The sequence below is a fragment of the Hevea brasiliensis genome, chromosome 3, assembly GCF_030052815.1.
Source record: "Hevea brasiliensis isolate MT/VB/25A 57/8 chromosome 3, ASM3005281v1, whole genome shotgun sequence".
NCBI classification, from domain to species: Eukaryota; Viridiplantae; Streptophyta; class Magnoliopsida; order Malpighiales; family Euphorbiaceae; genus Hevea; species Hevea brasiliensis.
Genome location: NC_079495.1, coordinates 107495276 through 107519681, shown reverse-complemented (window position 1 = coordinate 107519681; position 24406 = coordinate 107495276). Strand labels below are relative to the sequence as shown.

Sequence of the window (24406 nt, the reverse complement as noted above, 5' to 3'; positions counted from 1 at the left end):
CTATTTCGTCGGTAATAATTGATTCGATTTGATTAATACAAATTTAATTATTTTCTAATTTAACTTCAAATTATATTACGATTTAAATGAAATAAAATAATGAATTGAATCATGTTACTTGAAATTAGATTATAATGTAAATGAAATAATCATGTAATTTAAATTTTGAGTATAAAAAATAATTTAATGAAATTGAGATATAAAAGTCAGAGTAATAAAAGAAGATAAAATAAGATGGAGAGGTAACATTTTGGGTAACAAAGAAAATTGATCAAATCGAGGGTAAATTTTCAGATGGATTGTGGATGAAAAAGTTAATTTTCAGTATATTAACATAATTAGTTATTTAATCACAATTTAATAAAATAAATAAATTTTAATTTTGAACTATAAATTAGTAAGAGTTGATTGCACAAAGAAATAGAGAGTTATGAGTGGTTGAATTTTGAAAGGAAATAATTTTAAAAGGAAAATAAAGTAATTTAGAATCAAAATAATTTAAGAGTAAAATAGACATTTAACTTTATTTATATATTTTTTGAATATAAATTTTTATACGCTAAATCAAATTTAATTTTAAAATATAAATAATTATAATTATTAATTATAATAAATTTTTTATAAATATTATATTAATGAATCCCATCATGATTAATAAGGAGAATGTATTTATTATACACATTAGAAAAACGATAGTATAAATGCATATTGTTAAAATATCCTACATACAAGCATGCTTGTTCCAAGCGAAGGATATAATGGAGTGGAGTGGCGGCTGTGAACATCACCAAGCCCATTATGAATGTTGATCATGGCGCATACTAATCTTGACTATTAACAATAACACGTGTCGCTTACACTTTTCGGCAATCCAAAGCGAAGCAACCAAGAAGCATAGTGGGACTCGGTGTGTTTTTTCCTCTACCCTGCGGATTCTTTGGTGTCATCTTCAAATGAGCTTATGACTGATATCAGGCATGTGACTATAGGATATCGTCATTTACTTTAAAATCAAGCTACAAAAAATCGGAGTTGAAGAGTCCTTTGTTGGTCCATTTCTTAGTGATCAACGATAGAAAGGCAGGTCCTGCTTTTGAAAACCATGCAATTCTTGGACCATTATTACCGGAACGTAAGAAGAATGTTTTGAGCTTTGAAAGAAGAAACAGAGAGAGAGAGAGAGAGAGAGAGAGAGAGAGAGAGGCATCCAAGATTTAAAAGCGTAAAAATGGTGAGGGTTCCTTGTTGTGAAAAGATGGGGTTGAAAAAGGGACCATGGACGCCTGAAGAAGATCAAATCTTGGTATCTTATATCCAACGTTTTGGCCATGGCAATTGGCGAGCACTCCCCAAGCAAGCAGGTACATAGGATCAATATACAGAGATTTTGAGTGCAGGGGATTGGAATAGCTACTTCAAATTTTTGACTAGCCTTTCTTATGTGTTTTCTTTACTACTACAGGTTTGCTAAGGTGTGGAAAGAGCTGTAGGCTTAGGTGGATAAATTACTTGAGACCAGATATTAAACGAGGAAACTTCAGCAATGAAGAAGAAGAAACGATCATTAAGCTGCATCAGAACATTGGGAACAGGTATATATATATAATTCAATTTCGTTTGCTATTTTTCTTTAGTTCTTTTCTTTCTTGCTTATAAATTTTCGTGTAATTTTCTTTTGATCCTCAGATGGTCTGCAATTGCGACAAAATTGCCAGGAAGAACAGACAATGAGATAAAGAATTATTGGCACTCTCACCTAAAGAAGAGACTTGAAGGGAAACAAGCTACCCCAAGCACAAGCAGTTCAGCTGGTCAAACCACCAAAACATCATCAAAAATAAGGGCAGCTATCAACAATGCAAGATCACCACAGCAGCCTGAGAATTTTCCTACCCATCAAATTAAAAGAAGTCATCTTGACCATGCAACAGTTTTCCCACAAGAGCCATCCCAGGAACCTTTGAGTTCTATGGCAACAACTGTGGAAGCCATCAACAGTTTCAATACTGTAAATGATACGGAGTACTTTTGGATTGGACTCTTAATGACAGCAGGAAATTCTAAAGAAGTGCATGGAGATTTAGGTGTGTAGTCTGTGTTGTGTTATTTGGTTTGTAATATATATATATATTATTTACTGGCTTGAGATTTGGCAATATAGCAGTAATTCCTAGGGTTTGTTTTCCAAATCTGTAATTTTTCATGATTAATCAACAAATAAATCATATAATTATAAATAAATTGAGCTAAAAATATAATATATATATATATATATATTTTTTTTTTTTTTTTTTTCTTCCCCCTTAAATAATACAGCCTGTTTACCTAGAACATTATCATATAGAAGAAAAACATCCGTTCACGATGGGACTCGAACCACAATCTCCCGCTCCGGAAGCGAGCGCCTTATCCATTAGGCCACGCGAACTGAAGATTTGGCTCCTAAATTTTAAACTTTCTCACGTTTCTTCTGACCAAGAATTCTCCGCTCAATTTCTCAATCTTGCACTCAAGGTTGTTTTTTTTGCTCAAGGGTACAAAAGTATAATATTTATTTTATTTTTAACTTTATTATTGTTATATAAATATTAATTTTTATAAAAATTTTCAATTTAAACTAATTACTGGTAACTTGAAATTTCCGTATTGGACGCAACGCGTAGAAAGTTAGAAACTACCTTTCATTGCGTCAAAACCTCTGCCGGAACCCTACACAAAAATCGACTGTCGCAAACAGTCAAAGCAATGGCTTTGTCGATCTCAAATGTGTTTAATTGCCCTAAACCCCAAATTACACAAAGGAATGGCAATATCAAATGCTTGCTTTAAATACAAGCTCCTCCATTTGTCAGATAAAATAATGGTATTGAGATAATTCAAACTGCTATTTCTGTAATAAAAAATAGATATTATACTGAATTCTTAATGTTTCGGCACCTGCCAAATGTTATTGATCATTGTATTGAAGCTTAGTTCATACTTCATATTATCGTATAGTAATGAGTCGATAGATGGAGGAGTTCTATGAACTGTTTTGTTGCCGAGAAAGTGTTTTATAAGAATCTTTATTGCGATTTGGAAACTTTACTTGGGCACAATGACGAATATTGTCTTATTCTGTGGATCTTGTGGTCTTTTTATGCCTTACTTCCAGCTTGAAAAGGCGTATGATAAACTGATGATGTCGCAATTGGCAAACCGGAAGAATGGCATGATATATGATTCATTTAAGGTATGATCTCATATAATTTCTATGTATTATTAAGCCTGCTTGAGTTGATAGTGAAAAATCAATTGATTTATGTAGTCTTTTATACACTGGTGCTTCAGTTGGTGCATGAACTTTAAAGCTTTGTAACTACAACAGCAAATTTTAATGTTCTAATAGTAATGCTGCTTTGATGTTGTTTATAGTTTGCCAAAATTACTGTGCTTGCCAAAATTACTTTGCTTAATCTGTCTTTCCTTGTTATTATGAATCAAATTTGTATCTTCATTGAGGATGTAATTTTGATGTCAATGTAGTCAGATAAATGTCATAAAAAGCTGCAGAAAAAAGTGAAATTCTTATTCAACAGAATTTTGTAATATTGTTATATTTTTTTAATAGAAATTTTGGAAGCCTTATTATTAGAGATGTTTAAATTGATATTCTGAAAATATAATTAATTTGCTGGATTTATTCATGCATTGTTGTTACTGTCCTTATATTTATTTGTAAAATTGCAGGTTTCAAAGGACATAAAATATGCTGATAAGCAGCCAATTGTAACATGGGGGCCAGAAACAGTGTAGTTCTGCCACTACAAGCAAGGGCTTATCTACTTAACATGTATAGTTGCATTTCATTTAAATGGATAAATCCTACTTGATTTTCTTATAATCTGGAGAAACACTTGGTAATGCCTACTTTCTTGCTTTCATCAAACAGTTTAGAGCAATTTCCTAGGGGGAAAAGGAAGAAAAAAGGGGCATTACCATAGCTTCTTGATGCGTTCTTGTATGATAATTGACTTCCCTCATGTCCGCATTTATGAAATTTATGGTAGATGGAAGTGAAGCTTACGTTAAAAAGAATTGGCAAGCAAGCCTTAGTTATTTCAGGGAGAGCTCAATTCAGCTTGGTGTTGTTAAATTAATTTCATTCGGTCAGTATCTGCATTTGTTCCTGAACTTGAAGGATGACCTATGACAAGTTAGCCAAACTTGAGCATCTTCTCATCCCCAATGACAGGTTCTAATCTGCAGGAACTGTTAGCCGCCACTTCATCAGCTGTCATGCTCTACATTTTGGGATCATATTAAAAGGAAAAGAAATTTTGTTTAAATTTTACTGTAAGTTGTTTTATAATGGGTAATGTTATATATATTGTAATTTTATTTTTTTATCTTTGAAAAAAAAAATGAGCTAATTTTTTTTTTAAAATAAAAATTTTAAATATGTACTGCATATAGTATATCCAATAAACTCAAGGGTGGGTCGGGTTGACTTGACCCAATGATGGGACGTACGGGTTAGACTCTTACTCTATAACCCTTAAACAGATCAAAGCAATATAGCCCTCGTGCCCGAGGATCGTGTTTGGTTTTCTCAGTGAACTTCTAACCCGCGTCGCCATTTCTCTCGTCGGCGAGTCCCTTACGTCCTTTGCTTCATACCTAAAGCTTTATCTCATTTCCTGCATCCTTCCGCCGCTGTTAGTCGCTGGTCACCGCTATTTATTCATTCATTTCCTTCCGTCTCAGCTTTTTTACAATCTCGTCACCGATAAATTCCAAATTTTATCGCTCTTTCTTTGTTTCATTACAGTATCTTCACTAACTGCTTCGTAGCAGTTACGGTCATCACTGCCGCAGCCTTTGTTGCTTTTATCTTATCCAATTGCGAGCAATAGAGTAAATCCACCTTAGGGAAAACCCTACGAATATAGATTGAGAGCATTTGGCTATCAATCTTAAAACCCTTAAATTTTGAAGAATTAGAGAGCGTTAGTTAAATATAAAGGAGGCAAGATGAGGATTATGATAAAAGGTGGTGTGTGGAAGAACACGGAGGATGAAATCCTCAAAGCGGCGGTTATGAAATATGGGAAGAATCAATGGGCCCGAATCTCTTCGCTTCTGGTTCGTAAATCTGCTAAACAGTGTAAGGCTCGCTGGTATGAGTGGCTTGATCCCTCCATTAAAAAGGTACTCTGTGCTTCTGTATTCTTCAATTTGTTTATACATACATGCACACCCACATTTGCACTTTTATGATTGTATAAACTTTATTTAATATTTTAGATTTAGAAGTGCTCATTAAAAATTGTTTCAGACTTGAGCAGCTAGTTGTTTCTAGTTTAGTGTTAAGTGTATAATAATTTTGAATAACCTTTCTAAGATTTTTGAACAAGAACAGCATGCATAATCAATAATATTTCCTGTCTATGAATGGTGTTGGAAAAAAGGGTTCGTCTTAAGATTTTGTTATTTACGCTCAGGAGTGTAAGGAGGTTTTTAAAGTAAGGGAAGGTAAGATAAGGTAACGGAAGGGAAGGTGTGAAAACCTCCCCACCCACCAATTTGGTGAATTGAAAAAGTAGGGGTTTTGGAGGTTTTGAAACTCCAGAAACCTTAACCTTCCTAAAAAAACAAGTCATTAATTATGAATTTTGGTACCTGATCTTACAAAATTATGTGTGTATGATACTTCTGTTTGGTGAGGGTGATTCTTGTTCTATGCATGGAGTCTTTACCTTTTGGGTTGTTGAGAATGCTGGGAAATGATGATCTACAATTTTGGATTTTGATGTTTTATGGCACCCATTGGGCATTATCTATTTTCCTAACCCAATTAAGAAAATACATTAGTTCCAATCGGCTAAGCCACATGTTGCACTATGTGTACTGAAGAGAGTTTTGTTCTGTTAACCCCAAGAAAGGAAAATTATAAGCCATATTCTTTCCCTCTGGCATTGACAAGTCATGACATGGATGCAACTCTGTGATCTTAGTCTTCTACTTAATGTTATGTTTTCAAAATAATGGCAAACTCAACTCATGTAGGTGCTACTTTTTATTAATGCCTTTTTGTTTCATGATATTTGTAGACTGAGTGGACCAGAGAAGAGGATGAGAAATTGCTTCATCTTGCTAAGCTCATGCCAACTCAGTGGAGAACAATTGCCCCAATTGTTGGCCGTACACCATCTCAGTGCCTTGAACGTTATGAGAAACTTCTTGATGCAGCCTGTGTTAAGGATGAGAACTATGAACCTGGTGATGACCCACGAAAATTGCGTCCTGGTGAGATTGACCCAAATCCAGAGTCAAAGCCTGCACGTCCTGATCCTGTTGATATGGATGAAGATGAAAAGGAAATGCTTTCTGAAGCACGAGCTCGGTTAGCCAACACAAGGGGCAAAAAAGCAAAAAGGAAAGCTAGAGAGAAACAGCTTGAAGAGGCTAGGAGGCTTGCATCCTTGCAAAAGAGAAGAGAACTGAAAGCTGCTGGTATTGACACACGGCAACGGAAGAGGAAAAGGAAGGGGATTGATTATAATGCTGAAATTCCTTTTGAAAAGAGGCCTCCTCCTGGCTTTTTTGATGTTGCTGATGAAGATAGACCAGTGGAACAGCCTAAGTTCCCTACTACTATTGAAGAACTTGAAGGGAAAAGAAGGGTTGATGTCGAGGCCCAGTTAAGAAAGCAGGATATTGCAAAGAATAAAATTGCTCAAAGGCAGGATGCCCCATCAGCTATTCTACAAGCAAACAAGTTGAATGATCCAGAAACAGTAAGGAAGAGATCGAAACTGATGCTTCCTGCACCGCAGATTTCAGACCATGAATTGGAGGAAATTGCAAGGATGGGTTATGCAAGCGATCTTCTTGCTGGGGGTGAGGCGCTAACAGAAGGGAGTGGTGCAACACGTGCTCTTCTGGCAAACTATGCCCAGACACCACAGCAGGGAATGACACCATTTCGAACTCCCCAAAGAACTCCTGCTGGTAAGGGCGACGCTATTATGATGGAAGCAGAAAACTTGGCTCGGTTGAGGGAGTCACAGACACCATTATTGGGAGGAGAGAATCCAGAGTTGCACCCTTCAGATTTTTCGGGGGTCACCCCCAAGAAAAGGGAGATCCAAACGCCAAATCCAATGCTAACCCCTTCTGCAACTCCTGGAGGTGCTGGCTTTACTCCTAGAATTAGCATGACACCATCAAGGGATGGGTACTCTTTTGGTATGACACCAAAAGGAACTCCCATCAGGGATGAACTCAATATAAACGAAGACATGGATATGCATGATAGCGCAAAGCTTGAGCGACAAAGACAAGCTGATCTAAGAAGGAACTTGCGGTCTGGTCTTAGTAATCTTCCACAGCCCAAGAATGAATATCAAATAGTTATTCAACCACCTCCAGAAGATCAAGAAGAACCAGAAGAAAAGATTGAAGAAGATATGTCTGATAGGATAGCTAGAGAAAAGGCTGAGGAAGAAGCAAGACAGCAGGCGTTGCTTAGGAAGAGATCAAAAGTACTGCAGAGGGAACTCCCTAGGCCTCCTGCTGCTTCATTGGAACTAATTAGAAATTCTTTGCTGAGAGCTGATGAAGATAAGAGTTCCTTTGTTCCTCCTACGTTGACTGAACTTGCTGATGAAATGATCCGGAAGGAGCTTCTAGCCTTACTTGAGCATGATAATGCAAAATATCCGCTAGATGAGAAGCTGAGTAAGGAGAAAAAGAAAGGTGTCAAGCGAGCTGCTGTCTCTGTTCCTGTGATAGAGGATTTTGAAGAAGACGAGCTGAAAGAAGTAAGTACTTTATCTCTGTTTTTGTTAAACTTATGCCCTTCCATTTTGCTTCTGCAGTCAGGTCATCGGTATATTGATTATGATCTAAGCATCTTGTTGAACTCAGTAGTTTCTATTTTTACTGTTGTTTAACATTTTGATTTTATCTTTAGGTATATTCACCAAGTAGGTTTTCCTCTTGGGATTATGAGTATTGAGTATATATTCACTATTTTGGGTTTTCTTCTTGGGATTATGAATATAATCACTAAGTGGGTTTGAGGCAAAATTTTGTTATTGTTTAGTGAAACCATTTACATTATCAACTAGGTCATGTTTTGATTTTAGTTTATGGGCTAGAATATTTGTCCCAGAACTGCAAGCTGCTGGTTGAAGAGGGATTTCTGTCTGAAGTATTTGAACCATTGCTGCGAGGAAGAAATATACATTAGCACATTTGACCTCCTGCCTAATGCTCTGGACATTTACTGTCTATTCCCAAACTTCTATATTTTATAATCTTTCTGTCCATCTTGTTTCTTGTTATAATCAGTATTTCTGATGTTCCATCTTATCTGATTCTTGCGTGTTGTCCTTTTACTTTTACATGCTTTCTGTAGTTATTTTATATATCTTTGTTCTGGATTTGATTTTGTAAAGTTTATTCCTTTGCTTGATTTGACAAAATAATGGCCTTGATAATTGTATTTCAGGAAGTCACTGGAAGTTTAGTGATTGATGATGATTACATTCTTCTTTACAGGCTGATAATTTGATTAAGGAAGAGGCTCAGTATATCCGTGTAGCAATGGGACATGAAAGTGAATCTCTTGATGCATTTGTTGATGCACACAAAACATGTCTAAATGATCTGATGTACTTCCCCACTCGGAATGCTTACGGTCTCTCAAGTGTTGCTGGAAATGTGGAGAAACTAGCAGCTTTACAGAATGAATTTGATAATGTGAAAATGAGGTTAGAGATTGAAAGAGAGAAGGCATTACGCCTTGAGAAGAAGGTCATTGTTCTTACACAGGGTTATCAGGTATGTCGTTGTGTAGCTTCTGGATGTTTGTTATGACTGGGAGTTGTTTCTATATTTCTCTTGCTTTATTTTGGTTCTCATTCTTTTATTAATTCTGATGTAACTTGTTCCTTATTTCCTCTGCCTTGCTCTTATAGTTTGTTGGGCATTGTTGCTGTTGAGGGAGTATAATTTTGAATTTGTTCACTAAAAGCCATTAAAATTTGTTTTTAGTTGTAGATTTGGCATGCCTTTTACAACAGATCTAAAAGAATGCTTTTTCAAAAATTAATTTTGACTTCAATGCCAAACAAACGAGCAAGATATGCTTATTGAACTCCAGTGGTTTTTAATGGCACTGGCATATCTGAGAGATTTGCATTTTAGTTTTTCTTGCAAATGTTCTCATGCCCTTCTAATTCCATGTCTAAATAGTTGTGAAATTATTTCATTATTTTTATTGGAAGGTCTCTTGCTTCAAAGTATGTCATTTGGCAGTATCTAATACTGCCTTCAAAATAATATATCCTCATACACTGACAGCTTAACCTTCTTAATTTTGTCTCTTCTGCTACTTGTGTCTCTTTGTGTGTTGATTTCTTTCTCTATCATCTTATAGTATCAAGCTTTCTTTAATTTCCTTCTTTTATCTTCCCCTTTTTCACTGATTCAGTTATTGGCTATTAATTGAAAGATTGAAACCCGTCAAAACTGACTTGCATCTTTGCTTTAATAACAAAATAGGGTATTGATCTTGAATGACATTTCATTTAAGTTTTTAAATGAATGGATTTCCTTTTCTTTGAGGTTCATAGGTTGTGGCCTTAAAGGAACACTTTTACTTGAACACTGTCAAGTTTGGGTGCATTTATCCTCGAGAAATAATATGCTTCTCTGGTTTCATTTTTTGTCTAAGCAACAATGTAATTGAAAGTGAATCTGACACTTATTTGTGATGGGATCTTACAATTTTACATTCTCATTAGAGTTCAAGATGATAATAGTGGGTTACTAAACCACTAATATTTTGAATGATCAGACGCGGTCAGAAAGGCAGCTGTTGCCACCAATTGAATCAATTTTAAAGCAGATGGACACTGCTGGAACAGAACTTGAGTGCTTCCAAGCTTTACGGAAGCAGGAGCAATTAGCAGCATCCCACAGGATCAATGGCCTCTGGGAGGAAGTTCAGAAGCAAAAGGAGCTAGAACAAACTTTGCAAAGGCGATATGGAAGTCTTGTGGCTGAGCTGGAAAGGATACAGCATCTTATCACTGATTACAGAACACTAGCTAAGCAACAGGAAGAAATTGCTGCAAAGAATCGTGCACTTGAGTTGGCTGAGAGTGCAGCAAAACAAGCTGCCATACAAAACTCAGAAACTTCTGAACCTATGTTTTCAGATAACCTTGGAAGTTCTATGCTAGTCAATTCATCTAATGAAATACCAGAGCAGCAAACAAATGCTGTTCAAGATGACATTCATGCCAGTCTGAAACATGGTATAAATGCCGATTCAGAGAATGAGCATGCACCTATGGATACAGATGTTAGCATATCTACTGATGTACCTTCTGTGGTGGAGGGGTTGCGTACTGCGCAGAACTTGATTATGCAAGGAGATAATTTTTCTGATGTGGTGGTTGCAGAGGGAAATAATTTGAACGGTGAATCTATTAATGGGAATGCTGGTGGCATTGCAATTAGTGCTGAGGCTACAGAGGATGGTGCAGTTGCTGAGGACCAACAAATTGTCATGGAAGCAACAAAGCCAGATGGTGTTGCAATTAAACAAGGAGAGAGTGGTGAAGATGAGAGGGCAAAATCAACCAAGGATGAGATAAATGTTGCCAATTCTGAACAGGCAACTGCAGATGAGGATGGGGGGAGGGAATTGTAATATCTATGAATGAAAGGGAAAGTTTTAAGTCTTACTGAAATTTTGCGACAATAGCATTCTGAATCTATTGGAGCCATGAATTCAAGTTTGTCTTGTATGTCCCTTATTTAGCCGCACTAGTAGTGGTGGTTGACAAGGGACTTTTGCGGACCGTTTCCACAATTTGTCCATTCTGTGTTTCTGCTAGAACCGGACAGTTATGCCCATTGTTTTGTTTGTGCTGTTCTGAATGCTTGAAGGGACCAGATAAGAAAATCCGGTCATATGTATGGTACGGTGCAACTGATGTTAGATTGAGGAACTGTCATATCATAGTATCTGTGAAGAGTAGTGTGCCATAGTCGAAGCTTTTTAATTATATCAAGTACTTATTCATAATAGGTCAACGTTGTTATAGCTGAGCTGAGGCTGAATTTTGTTGCTCGATTACTCTTCCCCAATCCCAAACTCTGTTATTTGAATTGCTCCGCAATCAGTTTTGAGGTTGTGGCATGTCCAGCTGGATGTGTCATTTCCAATTGCATGAGCTTAAATCTTTTTCCCGAGTAAAAACTTGAAATGGTAAATGAGTTGGCCGTCTTTTATTGTGAAAATCAATTGCAAAAGCAGACCAAAGATCGTTTCAATAAGCATGCGAGGCATAAAATCATTGTTTGGAAGTTAAAAATTTATAATAAGAATTTAATTAAATTTATAATTTATTTTAAAGTCACATTCTAAAGTTGGAGAAATTTTGCCCATATCGAGTGTGTGAGCCAAGTTGGGTCAGGTCATGGTATAAATTTTAATAATTATCTCTGAACTTATATGGTTATAATATTACGGTACTTCAACTTTAAGTGCAACATAAAATTTTTTAAATTTTTAAATTTTATATAATAAAATCTCTCTAATTTTTAATTATTGATTTTTCAGTTAGAAATTGATGCAAATAGTTTTCACATTGTCTTTTGTCAACATTTCTCTTTCAATCTCTTATACTAAGTGTAAAATTATTTTCTCTATACATGAAAAATTATTTTGTCTATAGAGTAAAGAATTATTCAATTTATACATGACTTGAAAAAGAAAAGAAAAATATTGACTAAGTTCCATGTTGAAACTATCCAATTAGCATCTAACTGAAAAAATGATAATTAAATGTTAAAGGAATTTTATTATGTAAAATATAAAAATTGATAAAATTCTATATTACATATTTAAATTTAAAAATTATAATATCACAACTAGATAAATTCCACGATGGCTGATAAAATTTATCCCATGCCATCACATCTTCGCGTATGCACTTATCCCATGCCTCCCTTTGGCACGTAAAATGATACAGATTACTTGTTTGACAAGTCAAGGAATTACATTAATAATGACAGCTAATTTAAGCACAAGCCAAATTGAACCTCTCCTCCTCCTTGATAAGAGATAAGCACCATTGTGAAGCCACCTTTAGAGTTCTATAAGACAAGTGCTCCTCTCTCTACTTGTATAGTAGCATTCAATCGAAGCCCATGCTAGTTGCATAGAGGTATGTCTCTCTTTTTTTTTTTTTGGCTTTCGATTATGACCTCACTCAATAATCCTTTTTCTCCTTTATTAGGCAACTCCACTGTGTCTTTTTTCTGGTAATTAAACTTCCAGTCCATCCATTTCACGTTCATTCATTTTCTAAATTAGCAGATAAAATTTGTATGTTACTCTATTACAAAGAAGCGAAAATGCAGGATCTGATGGCTCTCAAACTCGCAATCATATTATGGAATCAATCAGTAATTAAATTACCCAAAATATTTATTTTTTATAGTTTGAAATAAGATAATCTAGGCTTGAGTATGTGGGTGTCATAAACACAATATTTTTTTTTTCTTAAAAAGTATATTTTTTTTCAAATATAAATAGTTTAATGCACTGAATAATTCCCCTAAGCCAATTTAATATTAATATCGTAATCTTCATTGATATTTCTAGTTGGAAAAAAAAAAAAAAATCTTTCATTGAGACAGAACAAGAAATGCCAGAAAATATGATAGCTTTCAACTTTACCTGTCGGCTCTAGTTAGAGTATACCACCGCTACTGGTACTGGTACACTGCACTTTCAGAACCAAGTGGACAAGCTTGTTTGTGCACATGTTTATGCATGTCCCTCTTTGTTTGAGTGGTTTGTTTGGTAATTTGGATTCTTGTTTAAGAATTTATTTCCAAGTTTTCCAAGACCACCTCCAAGGATTCCAGGAATTTTCTTCTTTGAATATTGTAGCGGGTGGTTGTTTTGCATATTTGAGTGGTGGGTTAGCTTAGGTAATTAGTATATGGTTGCTCTTTTGGATTTTTCCTGGAAGTGTATTTAAAGAAGACTTAACACGACCATTTGCTGGTTTCTTAGAACTATAAGACTCCGAATTTTGGGTAAAGATGATATACTTAGTTTTGGTTTAATTAAGCTTCTTCGAATGAGAATTTGAGTTTTGTGTGCTTTTAGGCTTATATTTTGATATTCTTGGGATTATTTTCTTGACAAGGTTGGTTTAATTATTTTTATAATCTAAAACTAAGTTGCTTCTCTGGTAAAGTAGTTTCTTATTTTAGTCATAATGTTTCTTTATGCCAGAGTTAGTTTTTTTCCCCCCTGTTTTTATTGTCGATAATTCTGTTGGTTTCTGTTAATATTTTTGTGGTTTTAGTTTAGAGCTTAGTGTAGTTTTCATAATTTAAAGTTTTCAACTTTTCATGTTTCCTGGTATGCAGAGTATAAGGAAGTGAGCAGCAGTTCCAATAAAGAAACTTTCTTGAAATTAAGCTTAAAGGTCAAAAATTCTTTTGTGGAGAAGAAAGAAACTTGCACACAGGTAAGACCCTCTCTGTGTGTGAAACACACACTTGAATTCTTGACTGGGCTGAGCTAAAATTCTTGAATTTCCTTAAAATCCTAGTTCAAGATGGGCCGGGCATGCTTTTGAAATTAGAAAACTGCAATCGGGTGAAGAAATTATTAATTGAGATTTTTGCTTTGACCAGAGCAATGATCCGTATATGTCTTAATTGAATTGTATATACTTTTGTTGGTTTCTCATCTAATTTAAAAGAAAAAAAATGGCTTATTTATATCATATTCTAGTTAGATTAACAACGGGGTGAATTTATGAGTTTTTGTGGTTATTTTTTTATCCTCCAACTTTCACCATAGAGAATTTTGATTGTTTCTTCAAGTTTTATTGCCTCTTACTCAATCACTGATGTGGATATCAGCCAAACATGGTTGCAGAAAAACAACACCGTAAGCATCAATCTATTAGTTATGATTTACCATCCCTTAAATTAATGTTTGTTTAATGATTAATTGTTTTCAGCAAAAATGGTAACCAGAACAGTGGATCTCCGGTCTGACACTGTGACTAAACCAACTGAAGCAATGAGAGCAGCTATGGCAAATGCTGAGGTTGATGATGATGTTCTGGGTTATGACCCGAGTGCCTCAAGATTAGAGACTGAGATGGCGAAAATCTTGGGCAAGGAAGCAGCTCTATATGTTCCATCGGGCACTATGGGTAACCTTATTAGTGTGCTTGTGCATTCTGACATTAGGGGAAGTGAAGTTATTCTCGGACACAATTCCCACATTCACATTTATGAGAATGGAGGCATTTCAACTCTTGGAGGTGTGCATCCAAGGACCGTGCAGAATAACAAGGATGGAACGATGGATGTTGATTTAATTGAAGCTGCAATTAGAGATCCGAGAGGAGGGCTTGTGTATCCAACTACTAGGCTTATTTGCTTGGAGAATTCACAAGCCAAGTACGTACCACCCTTCCATGAAATTGTCTCAAGTTTGTGGTGGCTAGATGGTGATATGATAATGATATCCACCTAAGTAATTTAACCTTTTAGCTTTCTGTTTTTACTGTCATTGAGAACTGAGATCGTCAAATTAATTTTTTTTGTTCCTCTTCAATTAAACCAGCAGTTTACACTGTACCTTTTCTTGTCTTTTACCTCTTATAATTGGTTTTTTAATCAATGCAGCTGTGGTGGTAGATGCCTATCTGTAGATTACACGGATAGAGTTGCAGAATTAGCTAAAAAGCATGGTTTGAAGCTTCACATTGATGGCGCTCGCATTTTCAATGCAGCAGTTGTGAGTAAAAATGTTTTCAATATGTTCAGTTATGAGTCCCATCTGCAGCTCTATGGCATGTTGTTAGGTCATATAGAGGTCAAGATAAAGAAAATGATTGTCCTAGATTTAAATCTTCTTTTTTCCCTAAAAAAAATCGTTATAAAGCATTAAAGGTATATTTGACTACTGTTTTCAGTTTCTGATCTGAAAATATTATCCCTCAGGCACTTGGAGTTCCTGTGCATAGGCTTGTTCAAGCTGCTGATTCAGTTTTGGTACGATGAAGGGATGAAGTTATAAGTCTTCTTTCTCAGATGACTGATATTCTCTTATTTATTGCGTTGCTATTTTTTTTTTTTAATCTCCTTAAACTTTTGATCCAGGTATGCCTATCAAAAGGTTTGGGTGCACCAGTTGGTTCAGTTATTGCTGGTTCAAAAAGCTTTATTGCCAAGGTAGTATATAATGTTTGCTTTGATGGGGAATGCCAGCCTTTTTTCCTCATTGAGAATAGATTCAAACTCTTTGGTTTGTTCTGCTTTAGGCACGAATACTCAGGAAAACACTTGGAGGTGGGATGAGACAGGTTGGTATCCTTTGTGCTGCTTCTTTAGTTGCCATACAAGAGAATGTAGGAAAGCTCGAGGATGATCACAAGAAAGCCAAGACGCTGGCAGGTTAACGTCTATATGCTTGATTTTAGTTCTATCCTCTTGCTTTACAAGGTTTACTCTAATTTTGCAAATTTATGGATTTCTTTTTTGCAGAGGGACTGCATCAGATTAAAGGACTAAGAGTGGATGTCGCCGCTGTAGAAACCAATATTGTAAGTATCTGTTACCTATGTATCAAATTGTAAAACTGTTGCTGCTCTGTTACCTTGGATTGAAAATCTTTCCGTATGAGAATTTGAACAAGTGTTATATTTACTCTTTCTTTATATTCTATTGGCCAGATGTATTTGGAAATAGAAGAGGGCTCAAAATTTACAGCAGAAAATCTATGCAAGAGCTTGGAACAACATGGTATACTTGTGATGCTAGCGGGCCCATTCAGGTCTGTCTAATCTCCAACATCTGGAGCCATGAAATGTTATGGAGCATTTGTTACATCTGAGCATTTCATATAATTTTCTTTAAATTTGCATAATATGCCTCAGATTCTGAGTCTTGAGACTCATAATCATAAAACTAGAGCAGCATTATTGGTCAACTTTAATATTCTGGTACATGCGCAATTCAGAAGGCATAGTATTCAATTAGTCCTCAGTCGTGAAGCATTCTTGATTATATCAGCAAATGCATTGTTTTCATGGTCATATAGACAACAAGCTAACAAGTCGTGTTTGTGTTCGTTTTCGTTTCCTTTGTCAGAATTAGGATTGTTCTTCACCATCAAATTTCAGCAAGTGATGTGCAGTACACTTTATCATGCTTTCAGGTAATCGATTTTTCGCCGATATCCATGTAACTGTTTGTATTTCATGTTCTAAAAAATTGTAGAAGTCGTCACATTTCTGCTGACTTGAACTTGCAGCAAGCTTTAACAGGGGTGCAAGATGAAAATGGCAACTAGTGGAAGAAATTGCTGTGAATTTCTCTTGAATATGATCATTTCCATCTGTTAAGTGGAAGTGTTTTTACCCTTCATCAGAAGTAAACTGCATTCACCTGTATTAATGAGTAAAAAATAGTTTGAAAATTGAAATTAAAAATGGTTGGACAAATAACAGTGCTCTACTGCCATAGTTTGTAACATTTATCAAAACTAATTAAGAAAATCTTATTCCTCTCTCTCTCTCTCTCTCTCTCTCTCTCTCTCTCTCTCTCTCTCTCTCTCTCTCTCTCTATATATATATATATATATATATATATATAGAGGAATTAGATATTCGAATCTAAATTTGCAAAGTGAGTAATATGATTTTAGTTACAGGATTAAGTTTGGCTAGGTTTAGCCTCCTATATTTAAATAAGATATAAATTATTTTTTTAAGGATATTTTTTATGAACAAATAAAATTTAATTGAAAATATAAATGCATCCCAACATATGGAACAATCCTTCAGCATCAACTGGGTCATCTTATAGGTTGCGCTTTTTGTTGGGTACCATTCTTTTGTTTTTGATTCATATGGGTTCTCTCCCCTATTCTAGTCCTAAGAACATGAAAATTTAGAAGATGATCATGTACCATCTCCAATGAGATCAATTTCTGCTTGGATTTTTATGAGTTAACATGCTGCTTCTTACTTATGTCCAAATTCTATCTTGTTCAGGTAGCCCCAAAGAGTAATGGGTATGCTTATTAATTACATGTTTGGTACAGTGGAGTCGTAATCGTCAAGATTTTAAATGGATACAATTTTTATTTTTTGGTTGTTAACTATGAAGAAGAAACATATGATGAGTTAGGTAAGCTTTTCATTTTCATGCATCCTCAAATCAAATGGGCCTTAATGAAAGATTCAAATTAAGCTCAGGAATTGCCTTGAAGGTTCCTAATTTTGTTGCTTTTGATCATTTGTTATTGCAGCTTTACATTTGCTTTTGATTTTTTTTTTTTTTTATGCACATAACATTTTGTTAGGAATTAAATAATAGGTTGCATTATCTACATTTTCACCAATTATCAAATAAGATGGGACATAATCACCTTCAAAATTATTATTTTGTACTGAAATATGCTTAATGCAATCACACTAGTTTTAAAATAATAATTTTTTATATTTTACAATAAATATTTGATAATTAAATTATTGTTTCAATAACATTTTGAACATTACTTATTAATTTTGATACAAATAGAAAATTTTATTTGTTATAAATTCAAAACATAAACACGTTAATAAGTGAATCTCATCATATATATTATGCATTTAATTAATAATAAATCGAGTTTAGACAAAAAAAAATATGTATAGCAATATATTTGATTTTCATTTGCCCAGATATATTAATTCGAAATTTCCTTGGGTTGCCAAAGTTTCTAAAAAATATTCAATTTATATATTCAACTGTCTATTATTTAGATTATAAAATAAGTATATTTGATTATTGAATTACTGATTGAAAAATTAAAATTTGAGAAATTAAAAATAAAATTAAGGATTTATATATCCTGAATTGTGTCTATCAAAACCTAATGTAAATTGACGGAACAATAACGTCCAAAGGTTGTTTGTTTGCATTCAAGCATACTGTCATATATGGAAGTACAAAATGAGAAGTACCTTTCGACAAGTAAATTCAAAACTAAGTAAGATGGAAACGTTCAATTTGTCATTTTACATATTTTAATTTCCCTATCTAATTTCCATACGAATTTACGTATCTTATTCATTCACCAATTGTTTAATTATAAACATCCGTAAAATTATATCTCATTAAATAAAAATATTAATTTAATCATACTGAAATTATTTAAGACTGTGAGATCTCTTTTAATGGATTCAGACTTTGTACACCTTCCACATTTTACACTGACAAAATCAATTGAATTTGAAAATGTTTATCATTTATTTGATTATTGAAAATATATTATTTTTAATTTTTTTTTTTTAAATCCCTATCCACTTTGTGGGATTGTTATTTTAACCAAAAGGGGTGGCAGCAGACCAAATCCTTGGTTCCAGGCCAGCAGTTAAGATAATGGAGGTATATGTATGGGACACAACTATTGAACAGTTTTTAGATTGGAGGGGGTTGTGTTTGACTGTTTGTTACTCTAAAAGGAAGTAAACTGAGTTGCCTTTTTGTACCATAGAGTGCATACTATTCACTTTTCTTATTATTCCTAGGATACAATAATTCCCTAGGCAATAGCCATTATAACATATAGTTTTTCTATATATCTACTTTAGTGATGATAATAATCATAATCATATCCAATTACTTGTTCAAATTTACAATCACAAACCCCAAAACTTGAACCCCCTTCTCTACACTATCTACTTAATGAGATTACAAATCATTTTTTTAACTTTCTTTTTTACCTTTTTTTTCACTTTTACTTGGTTAATTTGTCCTCAACTTTATGTTTAATTACCAACTTAGTGGTGGTGAATCTTTTGCTGGGCCCTTAAAATCCTTTTTACTGTTAGGCACTTTTAAGCACTAATTGTAAAAAAAAAAAAAATTATATTATTGATATAAATAAAACATTATTCATCTTATCGATACGAATAAAACGTTAATTTCATATGAATCGTACACGTAAAATTTATCTTTATCATATCAATCAATCAGTCGATTTTATCTTAAATTAATATTGATTGATATAATCTTTATCATCTAAAGATAATTTAAATAATTGGAACTTGTAGTCTACAAAGGTATGCAAGTATATATTAGGGAAATAAAAATTTATATATATTTGTTTATAAGATGTAAACAAGATGAGGTCCAAACGTAGTATTCTTAACAGGCTTTAGATTACTTCAGCTTTTAAGTCCATAAATAATATTTAAGCAATTTTTTTTTTTTTCTCAAAAACAAAGTTATTGGGCCAGGCATGAATTGCATATCTTATATTCCAAATGGGGGAAGTCTGTTCCTCACTCTGAGTGGAAGGTTAACCTCTTGCTTCAAATCACTGATTGCTTCTTATTTGTTAATGCTCTTTCAATGTCCCTTATTTTATTTTTCTATGCCCTTTTGTGGAGTGATTGGTCTAGGTTCATAAATGGGTCAACACCTACCTTTCCTCAAGATTGAAGTGACACCACCCCTGTGTAAATTTCTAATTTCCTTTTTCTCTCCTTGCCATTGATGGTGGAGGTAGCTTTCTATCATCCCTTTAAATTGATTCCACCAACCTTATAGAAGTAGGAATCTTTGAGTGATGCATTGATTGAAATTATTAGCTCTATCCACTAATATATATCAATTATAAAGTAGACTATGTCTGTTACTGTTGAAACACCAGCAATAAAAATTTCAAGAGAAATATCTTATATTAATTATCTCGATGTTATAAAATTAATTAAAAATCTTATATTTGAATCATGAGATTGTCTATCTTATATATAGATAATATAAAAATTTAAAGAATTCGATCTTAATATTCCCTTTATTAGGGTACGTTAGCTATTTAATTTGGTGATACCTTTCTTTACACAAAATTATTAAACACAATTTTAAATTCACTTGAAACCTTTATATCCACAATAACTAATTAACATAAAACATAGTAATCTTGAAATTTTAATTATTTTTTTTAATTATAAAAATCGATAATTCTTCAAATATAACGATTATGATTCTTTTAAATTTAAAGTTTATTGTTAGATATTAGTATTCTTAATTTAATTCAATATAATAAGATGATACTTACTATCAATTCTGACATAAATCCTAAGCTGTCAAAATTGTAGACAATTCATAATTAATCAACCCACGTATCAAACAAAAATAATATTTAATCTTTACATGTTAATGCAAAAGGTTAAACTGGAGTTGAATTTCAACACTAAAAACTTATCACTAGTTCATCACGTTCTATGTTCCTGGGACGAGGATAGGGAGGTAGGGTTTGGGAAAATTAATTAAATAATTTGAGAAAGTTAGACAAACCCCTTAACTAGGGTTGCAGAGTAAGAATCTCTAGTTACTGCAGTTTTACCCAATGGACGAGAATCAGTTATTAGCGAAACTATAAAAAAAAAAAAAAAAAAAAAAATTCATAGTTAAAAAAAAAAAAAGAAAGAAGTAAAAAAAGCAGAGAAGGCACTTTATGAAGACACATCATCTTTACGCATTATTGTCAAAATAGCCATAATAAAAAGCAACTATTGCCTTGTGCTTATGCTGATACTCACTCTGTGTTTCCAACAAATCAATTTGTATACTGCACTGCACAACTTTAATTTCCTTTTCCTTCTCCCATCTCACCTAATAAACTTAATCTGACATTGTTAATAAATATTCTTTATTCAAACAGCAAGACAATGTATATTATATTATTTCAATTAAATCTTATGGATATATTATACCAACTTTGAAAAGGACACAATCACATTTTCTTAATATGTGAAGAAAATACAAGCAGAGAATTAGGAAGCAAAAAGGAAGAATGTAGTGTTTAAAAATTGGAGCCAAAGGCATTATAATTGAGATTTAAAGAAGAAAACAAAAGGAAAGGAAATGAAGAAAAAATTAAGGCAAAGGGTACAAAGATTTTGGATGTGAGTACATAAGCAATTGCTATGAAGGTTCCTTGATAAATCAATAAATGAAAATTTATACTTTTAGAGGGAAGTGATGAGCACGCGCTTTAAAAGGTAACAATGACTAGTGACAGCATTTTTGTGTTGTGGCTCTTGGGTCACCATCCATTCTGCTTATTGCCAGACCTGTCCTATTATGGCAAAACAAAACACTCCCTTGTCTTATTAGTTATTATCAGAGGGACACAGTGTTAACTGAGCCAGATAGCCAATGCCAGTGGGACTATTTCACTCTCTATCTCTCTCCCCCTTCCCTAGCTACCCCTCACTCTCTCTCTTTCTAACTTTATCTACAGTGTTAACTTGAGTTGCTTGCTCTTTTCCTGGAAAAAAAATCTGATGGTCTGATCTTCTCTTTAAGCATATTTCAGATACCATCTATCAATAACTGCGGTCCTTAAAGATTTCTTGCAGACAGCAGCCATTCTTTGCTTAGAATCTTGTGTTTCCCCTTCAAATTTTTACCATTTTCTTTAATTACCATCAATTTCAAAACTCCTTTTCTCTCTTTCTTTATCGTGAAGACTGGGAAGCCATGCAAATTCTTGCTTATTGATCCCCTTTTTGGTTATTCTTGTGTTCTACTTCTATTTTCTCAAGAAATACCCATTCCTGCAGGGGCAAGGAGGATAACAACAAAGCTTCTTAACTCTTCCATTTCAAGGCGATAAACTATCCCTCATCACCTGAAAAACAAGAAACCGCTGCCTCTCTGTGTCTCTGTCTGTCTCTGTCTTTCTAGGGTTCTTACTTTAGTCATCACGTTCTCTCACAAGTAAGCAACAAGGGGGAAAAACTGTACTAAGACACCCAAGAAGAAGAACTGCAGCTAGAATCAGGACAACCCTACAGCAAAAACAAATCTATTAGCAGGATCCTGATAAAGACAGCAGGAAAACCCTAATCCTATCTATATCATCTGTTTACATGGATTTGGCATCCTCTTCAGCAAACCCAACCTTTTCAAGCCCAATAATGGGTGGCTCGATCACGCCCTCCAGGACCTCCACCACTTCAACCACACCAAACGCAACCTCTTCCCCATCTTCCACTCCAAGTCGCTATGAGAACCAGAAGCGGAGAGACTGGAACACTTTCTGCCAGTATCTTAGGAATCACAGGCCCCCTCTTTCGCTTCCCATGTGCAGTGGTGCCCATGTTCTTGAATTCCTTACGTATCTTGATCAATTTGGCAAGACTAAAGTCCACACTCAAACTTGTCCATTTTTCGGCCTCCCTAACCCACCAGCACCTTGTCCATGCCCTCTCCGCCAGGCGTGGGGAAGCCTTGATGCACTGATCGGACGACTCAGAGCAGCCTATGAGGAGCATGGAGGGAGGCCTGAAGGGAACCCATTTGGTGCAAGAACAGTGAGGATTTACTTGAGGGAGGTTAGGGATTTTCAGGCTAAAGCAAGGGGAGTTAGCTATGAGAAGAAGCGAAAAAGGCCTAAACCAAAAGCAACATCAACACCTCAAGCAGCAGCACCACCACCTGATTCAGGCGCGGCCTAGAGAGTTAAAATATGAACAAGGAGAAGCTTGCATTGAAGCTATATGATGCGGGCTCATTATCACCAGCAGCTTTATCTATATGGGTATTATTTTTCTGCTCTTCCTTTATTTTTATCCTATAAAGAGATGGTTATATAATGAACGTTGCTTTGCTTTGCTTTCTAAGAGCATATGTTTGGATTTGTGGGTACAATTGGAACTACTCTTTAAGGGACAAACCGCCTGGCAATGAGCTAGTACCAGTAATCAGTAGTGCTAGTAATAGTGAATCTAGTGATAATAGACTTTTAGCAGAAATTATGATACCAAGTAATCTTGTACTTGTGGTCATATATGGAATTTGTACTTTGAACATATAATCTAAGTACTTGTTGTTATATATATGCTCTTTTTAGTCTCTTCTTAAGCTTGCTGTTTCACCCTTTCTGTGGGAATTAGATATTTTATCTGTTCTGTACACAAAACCTGAAAACAGAAATGAAAGTTCACTTGTGTATAGCAGATGATTAGATAGAACTATATACTCCACTATATTAAAAAGTCTACATAGTAATTTAATCATCTATGTAATAAATCTTCTAATTCCTGCGCTCAAGCATCTCTCATATAATATTAAAGTCTACTAGAATGGAAGGCATCACTAGTAGTAGATACAATGCTAGTTATATTTGTATAATATTCTCTATCTCATGCAAAGATGCATTTACTTTTATTTGAACATTTGTAAAGAACTAACCTAGAAAATGAAATATTTCTGGTGGTGAAGGACATAGCATTTAAAAGTTGGTGGGAGATCACGAGCCCATGAACAGTGAAATCGATTAGGTATCCATTTAAAGATAATGTGAAGGACTCTATATTTAGGCATACAGACAAAAAATTTGATTCAGCTTTTCTAATATTGATGCCAGCTAAAAACACACAAGTTCCAAAGTAATTAATAAATAAATTGTACATCCAAAACCCAGCATTAAGAAATGTAATTTCGAGAATTTGGGTGGCTATATTTTATAATCCACTTGGACCAACAATCATTTAAACTTGGATTAACAATATGGTTTTATGTTTTGTTTAGTTGATGTTGGAATTGCCTCTATGGTGCTATATTATTATATTGCTTATAATAAGAACGTATACTGAAGAGAGATGATCTCATATATATATTATATTCGAATGGAAAGATTTTGGTGTTTGGAAAGAGCTAAGCATTTGTCATCAGTGATCTAGATCATGTTTCTTCTTGATCTTTAGTAGAATTTAAGTGATACTTTACCAACTATGGGATTAAAGCTTACACGCAACTAATCATCAAAGTTAAGTACTAGTTAGGTTTTTTCATTTTCCCTACTAATAGGATGAGAGTATTGGGTGTTCTATTGACCAGTCTTAGTCGGATGGCATATATTATTATTACATTTAATAAGCTTGCTTATCCAAAAAAAAAAAAAAAAGAATTACTAGCTAGGTTAGTCAAGTCAATTTCAATTAATTTCTTTATGCATGCCATGCCATGCGGATTTTCTAGTGAATTGCTTGTTGGATTTGATGAACTCAAGCTACATAACTATTAGATTTTGAGTTTTTTTTTTTTTAATCTTAGTTATTATTTTCCTTTCTTTAGGTGTATACATAGGCTTATTGCAGGCTTAATTAACAACTTTAGTATATATTTATATTTGAGTTAAACACATTGACCACTCTCCTCTTTTTCCTATTATCGAATAAATTTTCATTAGTTGAGATAGCTTTATTTATAGGTTGATTATTTAAGGATTAGTCTTCCAACATTGTAATTAACCATCATAATTTGGAATTGGATGCAATTACTTAAGTTTTAAAAGCTC

At 34.2% G+C, this 24406-nt stretch overlaps 4 protein-coding genes across 11 annotated transcripts; all 4 read left to right on the top strand.

The window, feature by feature from the left end:
• The first annotated feature begins 946 nt into the window (after positions 1–946).
• Positions 947–3891, top strand: LOC110662525 (transcription factor MYB4). 2 transcript variants are annotated; one of them, XM_021821512.2, is made up of 5 exons: positions 947–1361; positions 1463–1592; positions 1687–2084; positions 3155–3232; positions 3730–3891. In XM_021821512.2, the coding sequence occupies exons 1-4, from the start codon at positions 1229–1231 to the stop codon at positions 3157–3159; spliced, it is 666 nt and encodes a 221-aa protein (XP_021677204.2). In that variant the 5' UTR covers positions 947–1228; the 3' UTR covers positions 3160–3232; positions 3730–3891. The 2 variants fall into 2 exon arrangements, with proteins under 2 accessions (XP_021677204.2, XP_021677203.2); XM_021821511.2 differs by lacking the exons at positions 3155–3232; positions 3730–3891 and having other exon boundaries at positions 1687–2241.
• Positions 3892–4548: 657 nt separating this feature from the next.
• LOC110662524 (cell division cycle 5-like protein) lies at positions 4549–11088 on the top strand. Its single transcript, XM_021821510.2, has 4 exons — positions 4549–5190; positions 6093–7805; positions 8548–8829; positions 9848–11088. The coding sequence occupies exons 1-4, from the start codon at positions 5014–5016 to the stop codon at positions 10706–10708; spliced, it is 3033 nt and encodes a 1010-aa protein (XP_021677202.2). The 5' UTR covers positions 4549–5013; the 3' UTR covers positions 10709–11088.
• A 1014-nt stretch (positions 11089–12102) lies between these two features.
• Positions 12103–16616, top strand: LOC110662522 (low-specificity L-threonine aldolase 1). Of its 7 annotated transcripts, none has more exons than XM_021821503.2 (12): positions 12103–12230; positions 13450–13550; positions 13951–13978; positions 14052–14499; positions 14728–14839; positions 15046–15096; positions 15205–15276; positions 15366–15498; positions 15589–15647; positions 15777–15877; positions 16195–16261; positions 16358–16616. In XM_021821503.2, the coding sequence occupies exons 3-12, from the start codon at positions 13957–13959 to the stop codon at positions 16394–16396; spliced, it is 1104 nt and encodes a 367-aa protein (XP_021677195.2). In that variant the 5' UTR covers positions 12103–12230; positions 13450–13550; positions 13951–13956; the 3' UTR covers positions 16397–16616. The 7 variants fall into 7 exon arrangements, with proteins under 7 accessions (XP_021677195.2, XP_021677198.2, XP_021677199.2 ...); XM_021821507.2 differs by lacking the exon at positions 13951–13978 and adding an exon at positions 12303–12327 and having other exon boundaries at positions 12147–12230; XM_021821508.2 differs by lacking the exon at positions 12103–12230 and adding an exon at positions 12312–12327.
• A 4609-nt stretch (positions 16617–21225) lies between these two features.
• Positions 21226–22943, top strand: LOC110662523 (protein LIGHT-DEPENDENT SHORT HYPOCOTYLS 1). The gene has a single exon (XM_021821509.2). It carries the CDS (start codon positions 21975–21977, stop codon positions 22560–22562), a length of 588 nt encoding a protein of 195 aa, XP_021677201.2. The 5' UTR covers positions 21226–21974; the 3' UTR covers positions 22563–22943.
• The last annotated feature ends 1463 nt before the right edge of the window (positions 22944–24406 follow it).

What these genes read in the sequence shown, in the direction of transcription:
- LOC110662525 (XM_021821511.2), top strand. Translation starts at nt 1,229, where the DNA reads ATGGTGAGGGTTCCTTGTTGTGAAAAGATGGGGTTGAAAAAGGGACCA. An exon ending in AGCACTCCCCAAGCAAGCAG is followed by an intron (nt 1,362 to 1,462) that starts GTACATAGGATC and finishes TTACTACTACAG; the next exon opens with GTTTGCTAAGGTGTGGAAAG. An exon ending in CATCAGAACATTGGGAACAG is followed by an intron (nt 1,593 to 1,686) that starts GTATATATATAT and finishes TTTGATCCTCAG; the next exon opens with ATGGTCTGCAATTGCGACAA.
- LOC110662524 (XM_021821510.2), top strand. Translation starts at nt 5,014, where the DNA reads ATGAGGATTATGATAAAAGGTGGTGTGTGGAAGAACACGGAGGATGAA. An exon ending in AAGAAGACGAGCTGAAAGAA is followed by an intron (nt 7,806 to 8,547) that starts GTAAGTACTTTA and finishes TCTTCTTTACAG; the next exon opens with GCTGATAATTTGATTAAGGA. An exon ending in TTCTTACACAGGGTTATCAG is followed by an intron (nt 8,830 to 9,847) that starts GTATGTCGTTGT and finishes TTGAATGATCAG; the next exon opens with ACGCGGTCAGAAAGGCAGCT.
- LOC110662522 (XM_021821503.2), top strand. Translation starts at nt 13,957, where the DNA reads ATGGTTGCAGAAAAACAACACC. An exon ending in GCATTTTCAATGCAGCAGTT is followed by an intron (nt 14,840 to 15,045) that starts GTGAGTAAAAAT and finishes ATTATCCCTCAG; the next exon opens with GCACTTGGAGTTCCTGTGCA. An exon ending in ATGCTAGCGGGCCCATTCAG is followed by an intron (nt 15,878 to 16,194) that starts GTCTGTCTAATC and finishes TTCCTTTGTCAG; the next exon opens with AATTAGGATTGTTCTTCACC.
- LOC110662523 (XM_021821509.2), top strand. Translation starts at nt 21,975, where the DNA reads ATGGATTTGGCATCCTCTTCAGCAAACCCAACCTTTTCAAGCCCAATA.